Consider the following 18,088-nt stretch of genomic DNA (forward strand, 5'->3'; position numbering starts at 1 on the left):
ATGGTACTTGTTAGCAGGTATGGCTACATGGATGTCACCCAAATTTACATTATATTGGAAGAATAACAACTGTATTCAGAAAGCACAGCACACAATTTAAATGCAAGTTAACAGTATACAGATGTCAGTAAAACAAAGAACTGGGGAGCCAGTGAAGTTTGTCTTCACTACTGTTTAACTTGGCTCCTGCCCTACCACTGCCCCTCAAGCAGCTCTTCGTATATATAAACCTTGGAAACCAGTGTGCTGATTACACTTGCCATCTATACATTTTGCAGGCTGCTGTGTAGTACTCCAGCACTTTCCAACAAAGCCTGCTTTATGATAAGAGCAAACAAATTTTTTTCCAGATGGCTAAATCTTAGGTGCTGCAGCAACAGTAATTTGAGACAGTGACCACTACTGATATCCTACTGCCTCAAGTAAGCCAAGAACACCTGCAATGTAGGTGAGTTTGGTGGACTAACCTACACCAGACTCACCTACATTGTGTAGTTTCATAGCAAACTACCTGTATTTAAGCACTGACTATAGTGTATGCATATCCTAAGTGACGTTTCCTCTTCTACTGAGGTCTAAGCTTTAAAGTTGTACTGACACAAAGACTGTACTTAAATTTCTCTCTTTTAAACAGTATATGCAGTTGTTCCTACAAAAACTAAATATGTCTAAAATTTAAACTCAATTTCCATTCATTACATACGTGCAAATTAGCTGGATCTGTATGCACAATTTTAATGATAAAAGCTGTGGTTAGAAGCTGGTCTGGTTAATTTTTCTGTCCCTTGTCTCTAAAATGAGGTTATGGTCAGATGACTGTGGTGGATCTCATTCATGCAAGTGTACCTAGGTAGCATTTGATTAATAGTAAATACTCACCACTCAAGTTCTTTTCATCCATTGATCTCAAATTTCTTGCAATGATGGGTGAGTATTATTATTGTTATTTTATAGATATGGGAAGATGGAGGTACTGAATTGTTACATTAATGTCAAGTATTGTAAGAAAGACTAGCTTATTTCAGGAAGCCATTTTTGAAAACATTAATTTAGAAGCACAGCTCTCTATGGGCTTTATAATGTTTGGGGAAGGACTTCATTGAGATCTGAAACAAAATTATTGGCTTTATTAACTAATCATGTATTTTTTGAAGCAACAGTAATTTACTTGCATCTTGGATTAGGTCACACAATTGGTAAGCACAAGCTTTGATCTCAGAATGAACTAGGACACAATCAAACATATGGTGATGGTTTTCTTCCTACCCATTTAAACATGCGCTGATTGAATGCATAATCCTTAATTCTTCTGCAAGGCGTCAGAATTATCCGGTGCCACTTGCATGTTTAGGAAATTCAAGTTACCACTGCACTCAAGCATTAAAAAAGACTAGCTGTTGGCAGTACATGCAAAATGAATAGTAAAAGGGACCACTGTGATGTTTAGAATACATTTTCATATTAAAGAAAAAGAAATAGTATCTTTTATTTTATTTTTTTTAATAGGTACTCACACAGTTTTTAATAGGTACTCACACAGCTCATTGTCTGTTCTTGGAGGGGTAAAAGCATCAGTGATGTCTATCATCAGCTTTTAAGTCTATTGCTTCAGTCTGTTGTAAAGTTACCTGCTAGGTCTACTGAAGATTGCTGAAGTATATTATTTACTTACCATTTTCGTCTACTGCTAGGACACATGCCCCTTTGGCTAGCAATTTTTCCACCACCATCTTTAAGCCATTTCGTGCAGCAATATGGAGAGGTCTACAAAAAACAACAAATTCACCTTCAATTTAAAATAGATTTTCTAAAGATAGTTAGGTAATACTTAAAGACAGTGTTTTCCTTCTTTGGATCATTACAATCATTTGTAGATGTTAAATTATACTGCAGCCTTTAAAATAATCATCATGTTTCATACCTATAAAATATATGTGCAAGACAAATATAATTACCTTTACATACATAAAGATTGCTTTATATCTTTCCAGTCTAAAGGCTTTCTTTAAAAATAACTCTAATTTTTCCACTGTTTGCAGAACACAATTGAAATTTTAAAGGAAAATTAATCTGACACTGAATAAATGCCTTTGTTCCATCCTTAAGTCTGGCTACTACAGATTGCTCAAAATCATTGTATTGCCTTTATATCCTTGCATTGTGAATCTCTTGTTAACACAGAGCCACTAGTTTGCTTCTTCCCTGGGTGGACCCTGGGTGGACACCCAGTGCTTCTGTCTGGAGGCAGCTAATAGGAGAGGAAAACCAATTTTATATTGGAAGGGGGAAAAAAGGGCTAAGATAGAATGAATTCTTCTGCAAGCACTAGATGATCTGCCACCTAAACTTGTGGTTGAATCTTTTACAATGGAATTCCCCCATACTAGTCAAATAATTGCAGCTGGAGTAAGAATATTGTTGGGTTTTAACTCTGCTGATAATAGATGGTATGGAGGGCAGTTGTACATAAATATCACCTTAAAAAACCTCTGAAAATTAAATGTACCACCTTAAGTCTAAATGAATTATTTAGATCTAAGGTGAAGCTCAAAAAGTTAGGACATGCCAGATGTCTACTTGCATAGTCTGAGGATTAATAGACATTTTGATACAGTCTTCAAATAAATGACCCCGTCTAATTTTTCCACCAGCCCATGTATAGAAGTGGCATCAAAGGAAACAAAATTAAAAGTGAAAATACAATATAAATCTGGTCTTGTCAAGGACAAACACTAAAAAAAAAAATAAATCAGAAATTGACGTTTTTGTTCAGTGAGAAAATCTGAGACATGAATTTGAAATGTGAAATTGGAATCTTGTTGTAAGTCAAGTGAACTTAGTAGGAGCAGGCTTTACTTACGTCTGCAATGCATTATTTTTTGCATTAATAAGGCTCTGTTCTTGTATCTTGTCAAGTATTAGCAAGGCACATTTTTCATGACCCTGTAGTTGGAGGGGGGACGAAAATAGTGTTAATTTGCTGAAGAATGTAAAACTGTGACAAACAAAATGCTCCATATAAAAATGAAATTTAATAACTCAATTTGAAATACAAAGCATAGTACTCAACATATATGGATATGTAGTAGGTGAACTGGAGGAGCCCTAAAATACCATTTATGAAGTGCCACTGCAAGGATGCTTTAGCATATTTGGAAATTTAGACATTTACCTGTCTTTCAATTCTTCACTCCTTATATATGAATTCACCTCCTCAGCTTTCAGAGATTACTATTTCTCTTGAGAGCCATTCAATGGATTATTTATTATAACTACATTAGGACTATAATAACATAGAGATGGTTGAATCTCAGAAATGAATACTGTACTTTCTGGATCTTTAAAAGCCTTTCTGTGTTATTGATAAGCTACTACAAAATCCCTTCAAGTGTGAGAGCTCTGACAATGCAACTGTGGAAATAATACAGATCTGGGCCTTCTTTCTGATACTGTTTCAGCACAGCAGGTCACAGATGTAGAGCCTACAACTCTGGCATGTGAATAGCTGGCTGAAAGACATTGGGAATTCAGTGAGGCAGTATGCAGATTCAGTACCTGCAGAAACTGGAGTAACACTATTGCACTGGAGTTGAGTCTGTAGCTCAGAGCAAAAGAAAAGGCTCAGAAGGGGGAATTCATCGGGCATTTTTCTTGCAAAAACAGCAATAACAATCGGAAGTAAGAGGAAGAAAGGGTGGGAAGAGACACCACCACCAGTCTTATCAGTGCCTCTGGTTTTACTGCTGTTCCATTAAGAGAAGATTTTGGGTTTCTTCCACAGAAATTGGAGAGTAACTGAAGCTATGCTATTTACAGTGAGATCATTGGGTAAAATCTGAAAGGGTTTTCCATTACTTCTTTTAGTGTTATGTCCTTAGATTTCAGCTGTTGTAAAAGGCACCCATGTCTCTCAATTTACAAAACTTTAATGCAGGCTTGAGAAAAAACTTGGAACAATGTCCTCTTCCTCACCACAAGTTTAATCACCACGTTTCCATTGCAGGAAAAAATCTTAGGAGTATAAAAACACACACACACACTTACAGACAGACTGTGACAAGAATAGAAGCATACAGAGATCTTCAACTTACTTTACTGCTAGCCAAGTGCAAAGGCGTATTCGACTCCTTATCTTTTAATGTCAAGTCAGCCTTGGCAATGTTCACCAAAAAGTCTGAGGTATAGAAAAGAAATCAATGAACAAACCCAATGGGCAGACAAACTTGTAAAAATAGAGGGGAAAAAATTACTATTTCAGTATATGTGTGCATGCACGCTACTCAGTTAAGCCTGTATGTGATGTAAGCTTTATGAACATGCAATGGCAATAATGAATGAGAACAGACTAATCTTGTGCAGTTAATCAGCAAGCAAGGGCAGAGCTAACAGTTCATTCACTGTGCCCCAAACTGTCAAACGTATACAAAAACATGTACATTTTGAAGTTTATTTATGAACCTCCCCATCTGTGAATCAGCAAATTCTGCCTGAATCACCTCCTAAGAACAACTGTGGCTCCTGCTTTGAGAGGACTAAGTGGATATAAAGAATTCAGCAGTCTGTGCTGTTGAAGCTAAAGAAAAGGGAATTCTGTTAAGTCAATATGATCCTAATCTGTATGCCTGTAGTATATAGTCTAGTCTGGAAAAACCAGCTGCTGATAGCTGCCTTTTGAAACATAGGACTTCCCATAATGGAGCAGAGGAAAAGGTTACATAATCTTTTTCACACATGCAGTTTTACTGCTCCATAAAATCAAGGGAGTAAACAAGGGAATAGAATTACTGCTCCCCTCATGCTCCTTACAGTGTGCTTTTAGGAGGAAGTAAGACACAAGTTTGTTCCTGTAAATGTTCACCAAGTCTGCTGAGAAACAATGGCTGAGGAGGAAAAGAAATTATTTACAGATGTAAAAGTAGCTTCTCAGAGACAGCCACATAATTTATTTTCCTTCCCTAGTTTTCATGGGGAAAAAATGATTACTTATTTGGGATGGTCACTGCAGTAGCATTCACCCTTTGAGACAAACGGAGGATGTACTTACCTACAGCACTTGTGTGACCGTTCTGAGCTGCCATCATGAGTGGTGTTTTTCCTGCATGATCCGCAGCATTCACTTGTGCGCTGTGACTCAGAAGGAGCTGGAGGCACTCCACGTGATTTGCGAAGGCTGCTGCATGAAGGGGTGTTCTGTGGGGAAAGTGACATGACCACAGCTGTTGCTAAGGAATGGCAATATTCCTGTTAGATTACCTGCCCATGAACCTGGAAGTGCAAGCCATTTTTTAACTTGTTTTCCTACAAAACTTGAAGTTATCACCAGGGGAAAGCTATAGAGTAGCAGCAGCTGAAGTAAATTAAATAATAGTTACAGTGTCTGTCCTGGTGCAGCATCAACTTTAAAAACAGGGAAGCAGGAGGTAGATATGACAGTGTGGAAAATCTCAGAACCTCATATTAGCAGCGTATTTATTTAACAGAGCATAGTGTGTGACACAAAAAGCGGTGTAATCCCGCAGTCTTATCCATCCAATTTTACTCTTTCAACAAGCCTAAGATGGGAAGAACCATTAGAAAAGAACAGATCCATTACTAAAAAAACCTAAAGTATTTGAAGTTATAATCAAAGATGCTGCACAACAACAGCATTAATATAAAAGGCAGAAGGAATGCAATCCATTTTGAAGGTTATCAGTTTCACAAGGCTGAGACACTAGAATTTGTTCACTGTCTCCCTGTAGCATTTTGAGTCTGAAGCATGACTAATAGAGAAGAAAGATAGTTGGTACACAGCCCAGCTCATAGTCATACATCAGGTTTTTCTTATCAGAAGAGGTGAGATGGTCTTAGCCTTACAGGAGTAAGTGATCACTGTTACTGAAGGTCTTGAATTTGGTTTAATTAAACAATGAAACAGCCTGCAGTCATGGATGTTCTGCACAAACAAAATACTCTTTCTTCTGTATTCTTTTCATATGTACTATGAAACTGAGTACTTCCATAGTATTCCTGCTTCAAGTGAGCCACCATTTAACTTTGTTGCAGTGTATCTGCCCTCTGAAAGAGTCAGCACGGCAAGTCTTAGCTCAACCAAGATAGTTCAGAGGTTCAGAAAGAACTGCGAAAAATACTAGATGGATTTGTGAAATGCAGTTTGTTTAAGAAACTATTACCTTCCTTTGTCATCTTCACAATTGACAATGCTGGCATCGATGGCTCCGATGAGCAGTGATGCACAGTTTTCATGATCATTGATTCTGCCAAAAAAAGTAATTTTCAGAAAGGTAAAATGTCTTCATCTTTACCCATTTTACAATATTAATTCCCTTTACTTCCATTAATATTTTTACTGGTTATCCTAACATACCTTTGCCTTCATGCTTTCAGTCACATTTCTGAATATTCATGATCTCTCCACTTAACCAAACTACACGTGCAACTATGGATTTCAATCTCTAAAAGCAAAGCTGATCCTGCAGTACACTATGGTAACTGAAAAAGGTAATTGGAAGTGCTGCACAAACCTAGGATTAAAACCTTAGTATCTTAAAATCTTTTAGTTTATACGTCAAATACACCTGGATCTGGAAAGCACTCGATCAAGGCACTTTTCTTCAAAGCTGTCATTTGAAATTCGGTTTTCAAACACTATGTTTCAGCCACAAAGACCTTAGTTTTAAGTAGAATAAAAGCAGTGCTTTCTATATGCTTTTATGTTTTAATAAGTATAGGCATAACTCATGATAACCACCACTTTTTGTTGTTCATAAGTAATATGAGAACTTTGTATATAGAATTTGCCTCTAAAGCTGATTGGTCCCTTTGGCTAGGATCTGAGTAAGGAATACCAAACCTTTAAGACGTGAGATTATCTCAGAAGGAAAAAAGACCATGAGGAAAATCAGACTGGAAAACACTCAGCTGAGGATGTCTTGGCAAAAACATGGCCTGCACAAAACACAATTGTGGCGTGACATAGATGCTTCTTTCAAAGTCCTTCCTTCATTAAGGCTTTGTTTCTATTGCTAAAAAAGGATCACCTTGATTCTGACCAATATATTAACTTTCAGCTTCTGGCTTTCAAAGGAACCTCAAAAGCTCAATACATCCACAGACCAAAGCACTATAGCCTAGGTCATGGCCTGAGAAAGGAAGAGCTATAAAGTTCCACCCTGTGTGAAAAAAAGGCATAGGTGTGTAATTGTCAGCAAGGGAAAAGAAACTAGAAAGGGAGCAGAAATGCAGCTCTTTAATTGTAAGCTGATATTTTATCAAAAAGCCTAAATGTAAGACATTTATGCAAACATACTCTTTAGTCTGCCACTTTTGCAGCAGAAGCATTAGGACAATTTAATGATCAGCCTTAAAATAACCTCAAAAAAAGCATGACTTTCTTCTCATACTGCTACTTCTTCCAGACATATCCTAAACCAACAGATCTGTGTTAGGTACTGGAGATTTCTACTTACACAGCACAGTGCAATGGGGAGAAGCTATTACCATAGAATGTGCGGAAAAATTTTTGTTCCAATAGTACCTCTATGCAGTTTTCATGACCTGTAAGAGATCAGACACAGGTAATTCACGTCATTCATATTAGGCTTATACAGATTAGAATTTAATATGTGAAGTTCCAAGTTGAACACAATGTGTATATAATAACAAATGTGATAAAATAATAAACAATAATAACAAATGTGATAAAATAATAAACAGATCCAAGCTACTATTAGCATTTATTGAGAAAAGAGGAAAGGGAAAAACAGTCTCTTTTTTAAGTGATGTTCTATAAATTGCTTTATGCATCTCCAAAGATGATCTTAACTGATTACATGGTTTAACATGGTTTAGTGGGACGTGTCCCTGCCCATGGCAGGGGGGTTGGAACCAGATGATCTTAAGGTCCTTTTCAACCCTAACTATTCTATGACTTTATGATACTGAGAAGCTTTGTCCTCATATTTAGCAACAAGATCAGATGATCCAGTTTAGAATAATCAGTTCAGAATAGCCATCTATTCATGTGGTTCAATAAATAAGAAGGTGACTGCTTAAAGGAGCATTCCTGGACTCACAGAAATCAATTTCATCATTGACATCAGTAAAACCAGAACTTCCCCCTGGCCTCCTGTGACAGGGATTAGATGAGTTGCAAAGCCACTAGGAGGTAATGCTGTAATTTCCCTGGGTTCTGAGCTGAAGGGCAAACAGAGCAAATGCTAACTATGGAGAGCAAGTAGAGGAGAGATAATTTGCTTCTTCATTTCAAGCTTCTCAAAGTGTTAGGTTGCTTCCCTAAAACTGAGGCCACATTTGAACTAAGCCCACAGGGAGAATCTTACCGTTGTAACAAGCCCAGTGCAGTGGTGTATAACCTTGATTATCTTTCAAACTGCAGTCTTCCTCTGAAAGTGCTATCTGCAGTAATTCACTTAGCCAAGTGGCGTGACCCAGAGCTGCTGCAAAGTGCAGAGGTGTTCTGCCTCTGGCATCTTTACATAAAATAGATACTTCTTTCTCTAACAGCATCTGAACACACTCTTCATGCCCGGTCATAATCTGGTAACAGAGAAATGAGTAAAGAGGTTGACATAAAACAGATTCTTGGACAGGAAATATGGAATAGGATTGATGCCTGTGAACATGAGATGGCCTGGATGGGATTCAGAAAACAGAAATGAAAGCTCCTTTTCTCCCATGAGTACCTGTGATAACTGATATATTGAAATACACTTGGCACTGTCTTTCAAAGGCTTTCTGTGGAAGAGACTCCACTAAGTGAGGTACAAAACCAAAGAGGAGTTTAAGACTAAGGAAACAGCTGAAATAGGGGTGAAGTTCAGAAAACCTGAGTCTGACTTCTCAAATCATGTATGAATGTGAGGGAAGAACTGTGGAAAAAAGGGATCAACTATATCATCAGAAATAGGAAAAGCTGCTTTTACAGCTGGCCAGCTACTATATCAATGACCTCTGTATCATATGTAAGTTAACTACTTTGGTGTTCTGAGCATGTTAACGCATCACTATCAATACAGAACTTATGCCATAGCTTTTATTATGTGCTGGACTCCTAAGCAGAACTGCTCACTGCAGTCATCAGGGAGTTCTGTGTAAGTATCGCCTCTTGCATCAACTTTACATTGGCTAAGAAGGTGACTCCCAGCAAAGGTATGCCTCAAGTTTCACTGCCTCTATTAAAAACTTGAGCTTTACATTATTTACGCCACCTCCCTGAGAAAAATGGAATAACTGCTGGGCAGGTCTTTTAAAGAGATTATTTTCGGAATTCATAGGTGCTTGGTTCTAAGAATAACAATTGCTATTGTAAGTACCTAGAGCCAAGAAAAAATGGTCTCATCAGTAGTTCAGCTAATCACTTGAAGCAAACAAGAAAGAAAGTCAAAAGCAGAGCATTACTGAGAGTGGATCTGTCCTGCTTTTTACCTCATTGACTGTGTGTGGTTATATTTCCAATCATTTACAGTATTTCCTACATGCATTATCTCTGTATTTATGAGTGAGTTGTACTCACAGTAAAACAAATAAGTAAGAATTGTAAAAATTAAGTCACCCCTCGATGTAAAGCTGTGCATCCCAGGAGATCAGCTGCATCTACAGATGCTTCTTTTTCAAGTAATAAAGAAACAGCATCAATGTGCCCATACGCCACTGCAAGCATCAGTGGGGTTCTAGAAAAAGACAAAACCAGACCAGTCACAGTTATAAAATGACATGCTACTTCCTAATGCTAACTTACAGGAATAGAAGGATCAGGAAGTCCTGCATTTCTCTCCATTCCGAAGCACAATCCTGTTTCTTTCTCTCTATGTAACACCCAAGTGAAGACCTTTTCTATGAAGTTATTAAGATGTTTAACAACCAACTACCATGACTGAAATACAAACTCAATTGTAAGCCATTTACAGAGCAACATTATTCAAAACAATCTGTTGTCTTAATAACCTACAGTTACTGTCACCTCCATGAGCTTTACAATACCCAAGCGCTGTGAATGAATGTTCCTGCTAGCCACCAAGATGAAAACCACCCAAAGCATTTCTTGTGCAAGTGCTGCACGATTGCATGGGACATGAGGAAAACAGAATTTGGACTAACATATCTTCCATTTGTTTCTGAAAGAGATCTATTCTCCTTCTATATTTAGATAGACTAATACCATTTAAAACTATATGTACAGTCAGGTATGTTCCAGGCACCCCACGAGTTTTTCAAACTATTCAAGTCATATTTTCACTTCAAAAATATACGTTATTGTTGCTTTATAACTGGCATTTAATGAAAAACAGAATTTTTGTAGCAACATCTCAGATGCATGTGTCACCTCGAATAAACATTCTGTCCCACTGCACCAGCCTGATATACCAAGTAAACCCTGGAACGGCAGTGTTTGATAAAGAGCAAGACTCTATAGAAACATCTTAGGAGCTTGTTAGTTTCTATTGAATCTGTTCCCCAGCATCTATGAACAATTGTTTAACGTATGATGCAGAGCCTCAGATTTATGTACAATCCTCTTCAAATGGCTTAGGTCAACTGAATATGTATGTTATAATCTCTGCCAGAATCTATAAGGATAAGTACAGGAAATAGAGTATTTCGATTTTTGGTGAGAAATCCGAGATGCTGTTTGAATCACAGAGCTGAAAAAAACCCCATCACAAATAAAACTTACTGTCCTTTGGCGTCTGTCACATCAGGGTTGTCTGCAACTTCCAACAACAACCTTAAACAAGGTGTATGGCCGTTAATGACTATAAAGGGAAAAAAAAGGCATGTTCAATTAAAATGTGTTTAATTTCGGACATTTTTCCACTGGAATGTTTATGGATAAGAAATTTTCTTATAAACAAAATATTCCACAGTATAAGAAACTAATATTCACACAATTTTCATGTAACTTGTGCATGTGAAATGGTGAGCTGTTATTTCCCTGACCTCAACAAGGATTAAGTCCCTTATACAAAAATCCCACATGAGTAAAGCGGAGATTGTGATTTTCCGTACTGAGAAGATTCTACTAAACCAGACAGCATTTCAGAATCCCACAGACTGAGCAGGAAGACAAGGCTTTTTGTGATCAGGTTTGGAACCACAGCAGGAAGTACCTGATCAAAGCTCTTGCTTCTTGTGTGCACTGTACAAGCAAGGTCTTCAGTGCTGCTAGGAAAACAGAAGCATCTGCACAGAATGACCAACCACACACATGTCATATTTGTAACAGCTCGTCACTCCAGAGACTAAAATTCCCTTTGGGTTTTTCCTCTCATTTAATGCCATTGGAAGCCACAGCTGCTTCTCAAAACTGGAACTTTCATTTTAAAATGTAAGCCACTGCTGTTTAAACAGCTCTGAGTTACTATGTTCTGCAGGGCCTGACACTGGAAGCCCATCTGTGTGTCAGCTGGCTTAAAGGCTTCAGCCTTTTATGGGATGAAGAGATCAGTATTTTCTTCTTTGAAAACCAGTAATACATGTACTCCGTAGCTATGGATCATGTTTTTATTACAGCAAGTCATGCATTCACACTGCCTACACCCTGTGGGCTGAGGCAGAACCCTTGGACACCACCTCTGTCACATCACATTTAAATAACTCATCCAAGAACAATCTTAGTTGCTCTAACCAGACAAATAAAGGACTTTTTAAGCTATTTACCACTAAGTGATGCCATATACGTAACATGTAGACAGCTCTGCAGGGCTGATGAGTCACTGGCTTAGGGGAGAAAAGAGATCTGTTCTTTCTCCCAGTGGGAGGAAGAGAAATCATGACTTGTTCACACCAATGTCTGACAAGGGGGTTGGTAAATTAACTTTAGAACAGACTCTCCCAGAAACACTTAGGAGCTGACCCAGTGACTGCAAAGCATTACAGACCTTGCAGGGAACATTAGCTTTACCAGCAGAGCTACAACACTAACCCTAGGGGAACATCCACAATGGATTCCCCAAGCTACCCAGAGGAAAGACTGGTGGTAATAAAATTACACAGGGAACATATAATTTTGGCTAAGGAAATTCTCCATATGATGAGGTCAGAGGCAGTCTCTTCCCTCAGGGGGATAGGCAGAAAAAAGAACTACTTCATTAGGTGATTTCTCTACTGAGGTTACAAATCCCCTCACTGAATGGAGCTCTGCAGATTCCTGTAATCCAATCCACCACCTCAGGCCACCATAACTGCCATTGCGTTGTGTAATTAGAAGGAATGAAGGCAAACGTGTTGCAGGGGATGGGCACGCTTGCCACCTTGGCTCTTCCCAGTGCACTGCATTGCACTGGTATTCACTTTTGTGTGTGCAAATGTACAAGGGATTTATTCCATAGGAATGCCCTTTGAGGTATCAAAATATCCCAATTTACCTCTTGCACTGTGAATTAAAGCCACTGCAAGCAGCAGTGGCAGCACACAGTGTCTGGTTTGTGGTATCACTCTTTGGTCCTAAGCACAATGTAGTGCTGTGAAACGGCGTAATAAAACCCATCAGTTGCAAGTGGCTTATGGAGTAGTTGGTGATAGGAGCTTTACTCCTGAGTTAATTTCCACAGAACTCTGCATAGCTCTTGAATGTAAGCTTCTAAACTTACATCTTAATGGGTATTAACCCAAAGTGCACTTATCTCACATTTGAAGGCCTCCAAATTAATAACAGTGATAAATTTCCTTTGCTAAGAGTTCATTCAACCTGCCTGTGCAGTGTTTTTCCTTCTGCTTAAGGCACATGGTCCCTTGTCAGTCTGTCATTCCCATGAGCAGAACTTCCTTGCCTTTTTTTTTATTACCCACCTAACTTGATTTGCTTCACTGCACATTTCAAGAACATTTTCCTTCTGTCCCTGTGTTGCTTTTAATCCAAGGAGAAAAATTACCACAGACAGGAAAACTCTATGGTGCATCTTCCTACAGCTGTTACATAGAAGGCACTCATAGCACAGTGATGCAGGCAATTAAAAAATAAGGCAGGAAAAAACAACCCACATTCGTAATTTGCATAAAGGTAAGAAATCTGCATATTAAAATAACACCTTCTCTTGAACAAATCTACTGAATCTTATTCAAAAGATTTATTCAACAAAGTTATATTTTAAGTCAGAGCTGCTAAAAAACCTAGCAGCAACAAAGAACTTTGGTGCCATTTGCTTTTCTCAGTGTTGCAGAACTCTCGACAACTCAGCTGTGACAAGACACCTATGTCACTGTAACCAAATGTCTGAACAATTCAGAAACACTGCTATAGTGACAATGTACCAGACAAAGCCACACTTTGTTCATCATCATGACCCATCCCTGGCAGTGTTCAAGGCCAGGTGAGATGGAGCTTCGAGCAACCTGGTCTAGTGGAAGGTGCCCCTGCGTGTGGCAGGGGGTTGTGACTGGATGGGCTTTAAGGTCCCGTTAACCCAAACCCTTCTGTGATGCTATGATTCTGTGTACATGCATTTCAATGCAAACAAGACTAAAAGATAAACAGAAAGACAATGAAGCCTGTCTTAACTAACAAATTAATTTGCCCTGAAAATGTTATCCAATGAAGTATTAATGTTACTTCCCACTAGAGGTCACTGCTATGCTGCACCGAGCCCCTCGATGAACAGCCAGAGAAGCAAGGTTCCCTTTGGCACCTTTGTATTTACCTGTCGGGTACCTATTAAATAATAACCTTTAAATAAATGGCAAATTCCACATTCTCCAGTTAATCAGGCACGTTGCATTATTAACACTCAACACATGAGGAGTGGAGCAGACTCCCAGCAAGAGCAAGCTCACAGGCTAGCTCAGAGGAGGATAATGTCTGAAAGGGAGTGTATTTCTGTTATGTTGCCTCTGCAAAAGGGTGAAAGCTTTGGAGAGCAGGATAATTTTATCAGCAGTCAGAGCCCAGCTGTACTTTCAACCTTTCTTCCCCAGGAGAAGCAGTGAGACAAGTGTTCTCTCTTCCCTTGGTTTTGTGGCCAAGGAACAATTAAAAGAAGGTGTCACAGGAGAAACATCACACATCTTAAAGGAGTAGGTGGTAACAGAGGGGTGAAGTAAGGTAGAGTCATGCACGTACGGGCAGAGCAGTAGTGGTATGGAAAAATACAGGATGCTGTGTGAGGGGGCACTGAACCTCAGGGACATGCATATTTACATCAGTAACATAAGATCATACTCACCTGAGGCGTGGAGAGGGGTCCTTTTGGTGACATTGTCTTTTACGATGACAGAAGCACCCTGGCTGATGAGAGCTTCCACACACTCTGCATGTCCCCTAAAGGCAGCCAGGTCCAAAGCGGTGCGTCCCTTCTCGTCCTTGATATCCAGATCTACTAGAGACTGGAGAAGTACCTCCAAAGCTTGATGATGACCATTATAAGCCTAGAAATATGAAATGTTTCACATAAAGAACACAACTCTTGTATTTCAAGGACTTTCATGTAAAATGAGAATAAAATCCGTCATTGTCACAGGCTCCTGAACACAGCATCTCAATTCCTTACGACTCTCTCTTTTACAGCCAAGAAACTAAGCAATTCCTTATGTTTAGGGAGAGAAATGGCTCTAACCTTCTAATACAACCCAACATGAGGAATTTCAGGCAATAATTTGCCAGCGGGGGACAGGTGAATCAACAGTTCATTTTCCACATTCTACAGTGTCTTTCAGGCAAATGCTTGCTTTAAAAGTCAGATTCACTAGAGTGATGCTGGGCAGAGGTTGCATGGATCATCACCTAACTGTGTGCTAACTTCAACATAGCATAGCTGCTGGTCTCCAACTGAACAAAAGCAATTCCCAATCCAGATTTTTGGGCAAACACAAACTTGACCTGCTGTTTATAGCTGATGCTTCATGGACTACTTCTGTCAGTAGGATCATTTGGTAGAACAGCTACAGTGGACAAGCAGATGCACTTCCAGACCTACAGCCTCATTTGGGCCAACAGCATGAACACACGTGACATCGTAGAAACTCAGTGGATAGCCCCAGAAACTAGAAATGCTTCACTCAGCTTTGTAGGGGACTGCCCTCCCTTCATTACTGAGAGACTCAGAGAAAACTTCCTCTTTCATTTATACATGAATGCATCATTAGTATTACCAGAGTTATATAAAGAAATATTATATAAATTCTATAAGGATTATATAAAATTATATAAATAAAGAAATTAATGAAACAGAAGAGAAACGCAACCATGGAGAACCACAGAGACACTGAATTTCAAGGGTAAGTAGTGGTGGCATTTGCTGTGTGTGATTTAGCTTGCTGCTATTGACCATTGCCAGAAGTTCAAAAGAACAGGACAGCGCAGGGAGCAAACAGTTGTTTCCCTATCAGACCAAGACAGCTGCTTAAGGAAAGCAAAGGCAAAAGCAGGAGAAAAGCCAAAGGAGACCAGGGCACAGGAAACCCATGTCTCTGTAAATACTCTGACACAGTTGTCAGCTCTTCTTCAGTACAATTGTCCTCAGTAAACAACCTGCAACAACCTGGTCTTTGACACAATGTGAGGTATCTATCTCGAAGGTGCCATGTAGACTGTACAGCCCTTCCTCCCCTTGAAAGGACAATAAAATGGACTTTTTCTTCCTGCTTGTTTGCCTTGTGCAGTCATTTGCTCAGCCATCACCATGATCACGCACCGTCACCTGTTGCACACTCCCAGGGCACTGCTGGGGGTTTAAGCATGCTTCCCCCTGTACCTGGCTGTGTACCAGGCAGTGTTTTGTACTCTGCACATCGCCAGAACATCAGACCCATGAGCAGAACCACAGGCTCAGGCCCCAACATTATAAACTAGTTACAAATAAAAGTTGTACCTCCCATTCAATTTCACTTCAGTGTCTGTGTCTTCTTTTTACCCAGGTATTGCAATCAGTAAGAACCAAACCAAAAGCTTCAACTGCCGAAAACATAATTAACGATTCCAGCCCACAACCTGTGTTTGTTACATCTAAACCTACAACCTTTCCAGGCTTCAAAGCAAGTCTGTGATTAAACTTGCTTCAAAGACAGAGATTAAGGAATTCTTTTAGCAGATACTGATCAAAAACTTTACCCAAGTCCCATACTTACAGCTAAATGCAAAGGACTTTTTGTAGCTGCAGAATCGGATTCCTCAAACATGTTGGTTTTCTCCAGAAGCTGGGGGAAAAAGAAGAATGACAGTCTTAAAACATCTTCACACGTGGCAGGATGAGTCCTTTTGGCTATAAACCAGCAGACAAAGGTACATTTTTGTCTGCAGATGTCTGCACTGAGTACTGACGGACTGTGAGGAATAAATACTTCACTACCTTTGCTGTGAGGTGTTTTTCAAGTTGTTCCCCACAGAGTAAAGTATAAAACTGGTCATTTACATCCTTACCCATATTCATTAGTCTTCCTGAAATCACTGAGCCTGCTGGGGGGAGAAAGGAACCCTCAGAAGGCCTGATGAGTAGAGGAGGATCCTCAGTAAGCTTACATTGGGAACACGCAGTTTCATGGTTACACAGGTAGTGCAGATGCAAGCCATGTTTGAGACAGTGTTTAGGATAATTCTGATGCACAATTAGCATTAGGGAATAATTACAACTGTGCTGTGAGTCATTCACAGTCATGTGAACTCTTACAAGTATCTATAACATGCATCGCACTTTCATGTGTTCCTCTTAATTTCAGGGGTCCCAAAGTATTTTAAGGCTTAAAAATCATGTTAAGCCTTGAATTTCTGTCCGTAAGAAGGAGGAACTATGGATCAGTACCACTGCACAACAGCACATGAACCCTGACAACTTACCCAATTGAGGCTGCAAAGGAAATCACGCACAGTAGTGGCAATTCAACATTTGCTGAGCAGCACTGCTCAGGTGCATGGCCTTTTACTTACTAACTACTCAGAGAGTTTGTCTCCAAACACCTTTGTGACTGGAAATGAGCATTTCACAGAAAACTAGGAATAGGAGACTGCAAAAAGGAAAGCAAAGCTTGACAGGTAACTACAACTGCATTGCCATGTTTCGAAGGTTGCAAGTCAATTTTTCACACAAGCTTTGATTTTTTGGTTTGGATTTGTTTGACAGAGCAAGGAATTCATGGAAAGACTGAAGCAGAGGAAGGGAAGTTTTTGTGACAAGCTGGACACTTCTAGGGTACGACAACATGGAAGACTCTCCAAAGAGACCAGTGAAAGTCTATGGTAGGTTTCCCTATGCTGCAAGATGATGGCATATCCTAATCTCTGATGTATGCCTGAACTTTTGGTGTAACAAATTAAGTCTTTAATAGACCTGTATCATGGATTAATTTATTAAGAAAATCAAACTGGAATACAAGCTACCATTAATACTGCATAAAGTGTAAGAAATAAGGACTCTAATGCAAATCCTATGGAAAAACTTGAAAACAAAGCAGTAATTTCACTTGTTTGTGTATTTTGTGCCTTGTAAAATGTCAGGACTGGGAAAGAAATGCGTGCTGATGCAAATAGCACTCATAAGCAAGTGGGTGTGTGCATTAAAAGGTAATATGAATTTTAACACTCCCTGCAGCTAAAGGGAAAAAAAGCCAAAACAACACCAAGAAACCAAGACCCACACTGTTTTTTCCAGTAGGTTTGGGGCAGAGTTAGGAAACACATTTGGTCTTACCATGTGTAGCCACCTCCAGCTTAAAATGTTGTTCTTCTCTTATATAAGACAGCTATAAACAGGATGGAGCAGTGGCCAGCTCTGATTTTCTCTAGTCAGTAAACAAACTAGAACAAAATCCCATCGAACAAACCCAAGCACTGAGCCTGCTCCTTTGCCTGCCTCCTAATCCTGGCCTTTCCTCCAAGTCCATAAGGCCAGCACAGCAATCTAATTTAATCACTGTTAATTGCATTAATCATCACCTGCTGCAATTCCAGGATCAAAATCTTACCAAAGGAACACTTCCCTAAACCTGTCAGAAGGCTCCAAAAGTCTCCTGGAACAAGGCACGTAATTATGAAAAAAACCACACAGAAAATTGACAAAATTAAGGCTCTAAAGGAACAAATTGTGGGATTGAAGAGTCCCTCACAAAAGGCATCGCCATGGCTTAGAGTTAAAGCAGCTTA

At 39.3% G+C, this 18,088-nt stretch overlaps 1 protein-coding gene across 9 annotated transcripts in view; it reads right to left on the minus strand.

The window, feature by feature from the left end:
- The window catches only part of ANKRD44 (ankyrin repeat domain 44), a 136,726-nt gene that overhangs the window by 5,245 nt on the left and 113,393 nt on the right, over positions 1–18,088 (minus strand). For 8 of the 9 annotated variants that reach the window (XR_004549888.1, XM_034065089.1, XM_034065086.1 and 5 more), the window contains exons 17-27: positions 16,081–16,149; positions 14,181–14,382; positions 10,697–10,775; positions 9,575–9,692; positions 8,343–8,559; positions 7,470–7,557; positions 6,174–6,257; positions 5,045–5,190; positions 4,092–4,174; positions 2,861–2,943; positions 1,673–1,764 (exon numbers count right to left, since the gene is read on the minus strand). Coding sequence is in view for 8 of the 9 variants with exons in the window: in XM_034065089.1 (XP_033920980.1) it covers positions 1,673–1,764; positions 2,861–2,943; positions 4,092–4,174; positions 5,045–5,190; positions 6,174–6,257; positions 7,470–7,557; positions 8,343–8,559; positions 9,575–9,692; positions 10,697–10,775; positions 14,181–14,382; positions 16,081–16,149 (1,261 nt within the window). In the remaining variant the exon portion in view is untranslated. Of the gene's footprint in view, positions 1–1,004; positions 1,107–1,672; positions 1,765–2,860; positions 2,944–4,091; positions 4,175–5,044; positions 5,191–6,173; positions 6,258–7,469; positions 7,558–8,342; positions 8,560–9,574; positions 9,693–10,696; positions 10,776–14,180; positions 14,383–16,080; positions 16,150–18,088 lie in introns of those variants that run through there. The other variant, XM_034065088.1, reaches the window with a different exon arrangement.

This window comes from Melopsittacus undulatus, chromosome 8 (assembly GCF_012275295.1).
Source record: "Melopsittacus undulatus isolate bMelUnd1 chromosome 8, bMelUnd1.mat.Z, whole genome shotgun sequence".
NCBI classification, from domain to species: Eukaryota; Metazoa; Chordata; class Aves; order Psittaciformes; family Psittaculidae; genus Melopsittacus; species Melopsittacus undulatus.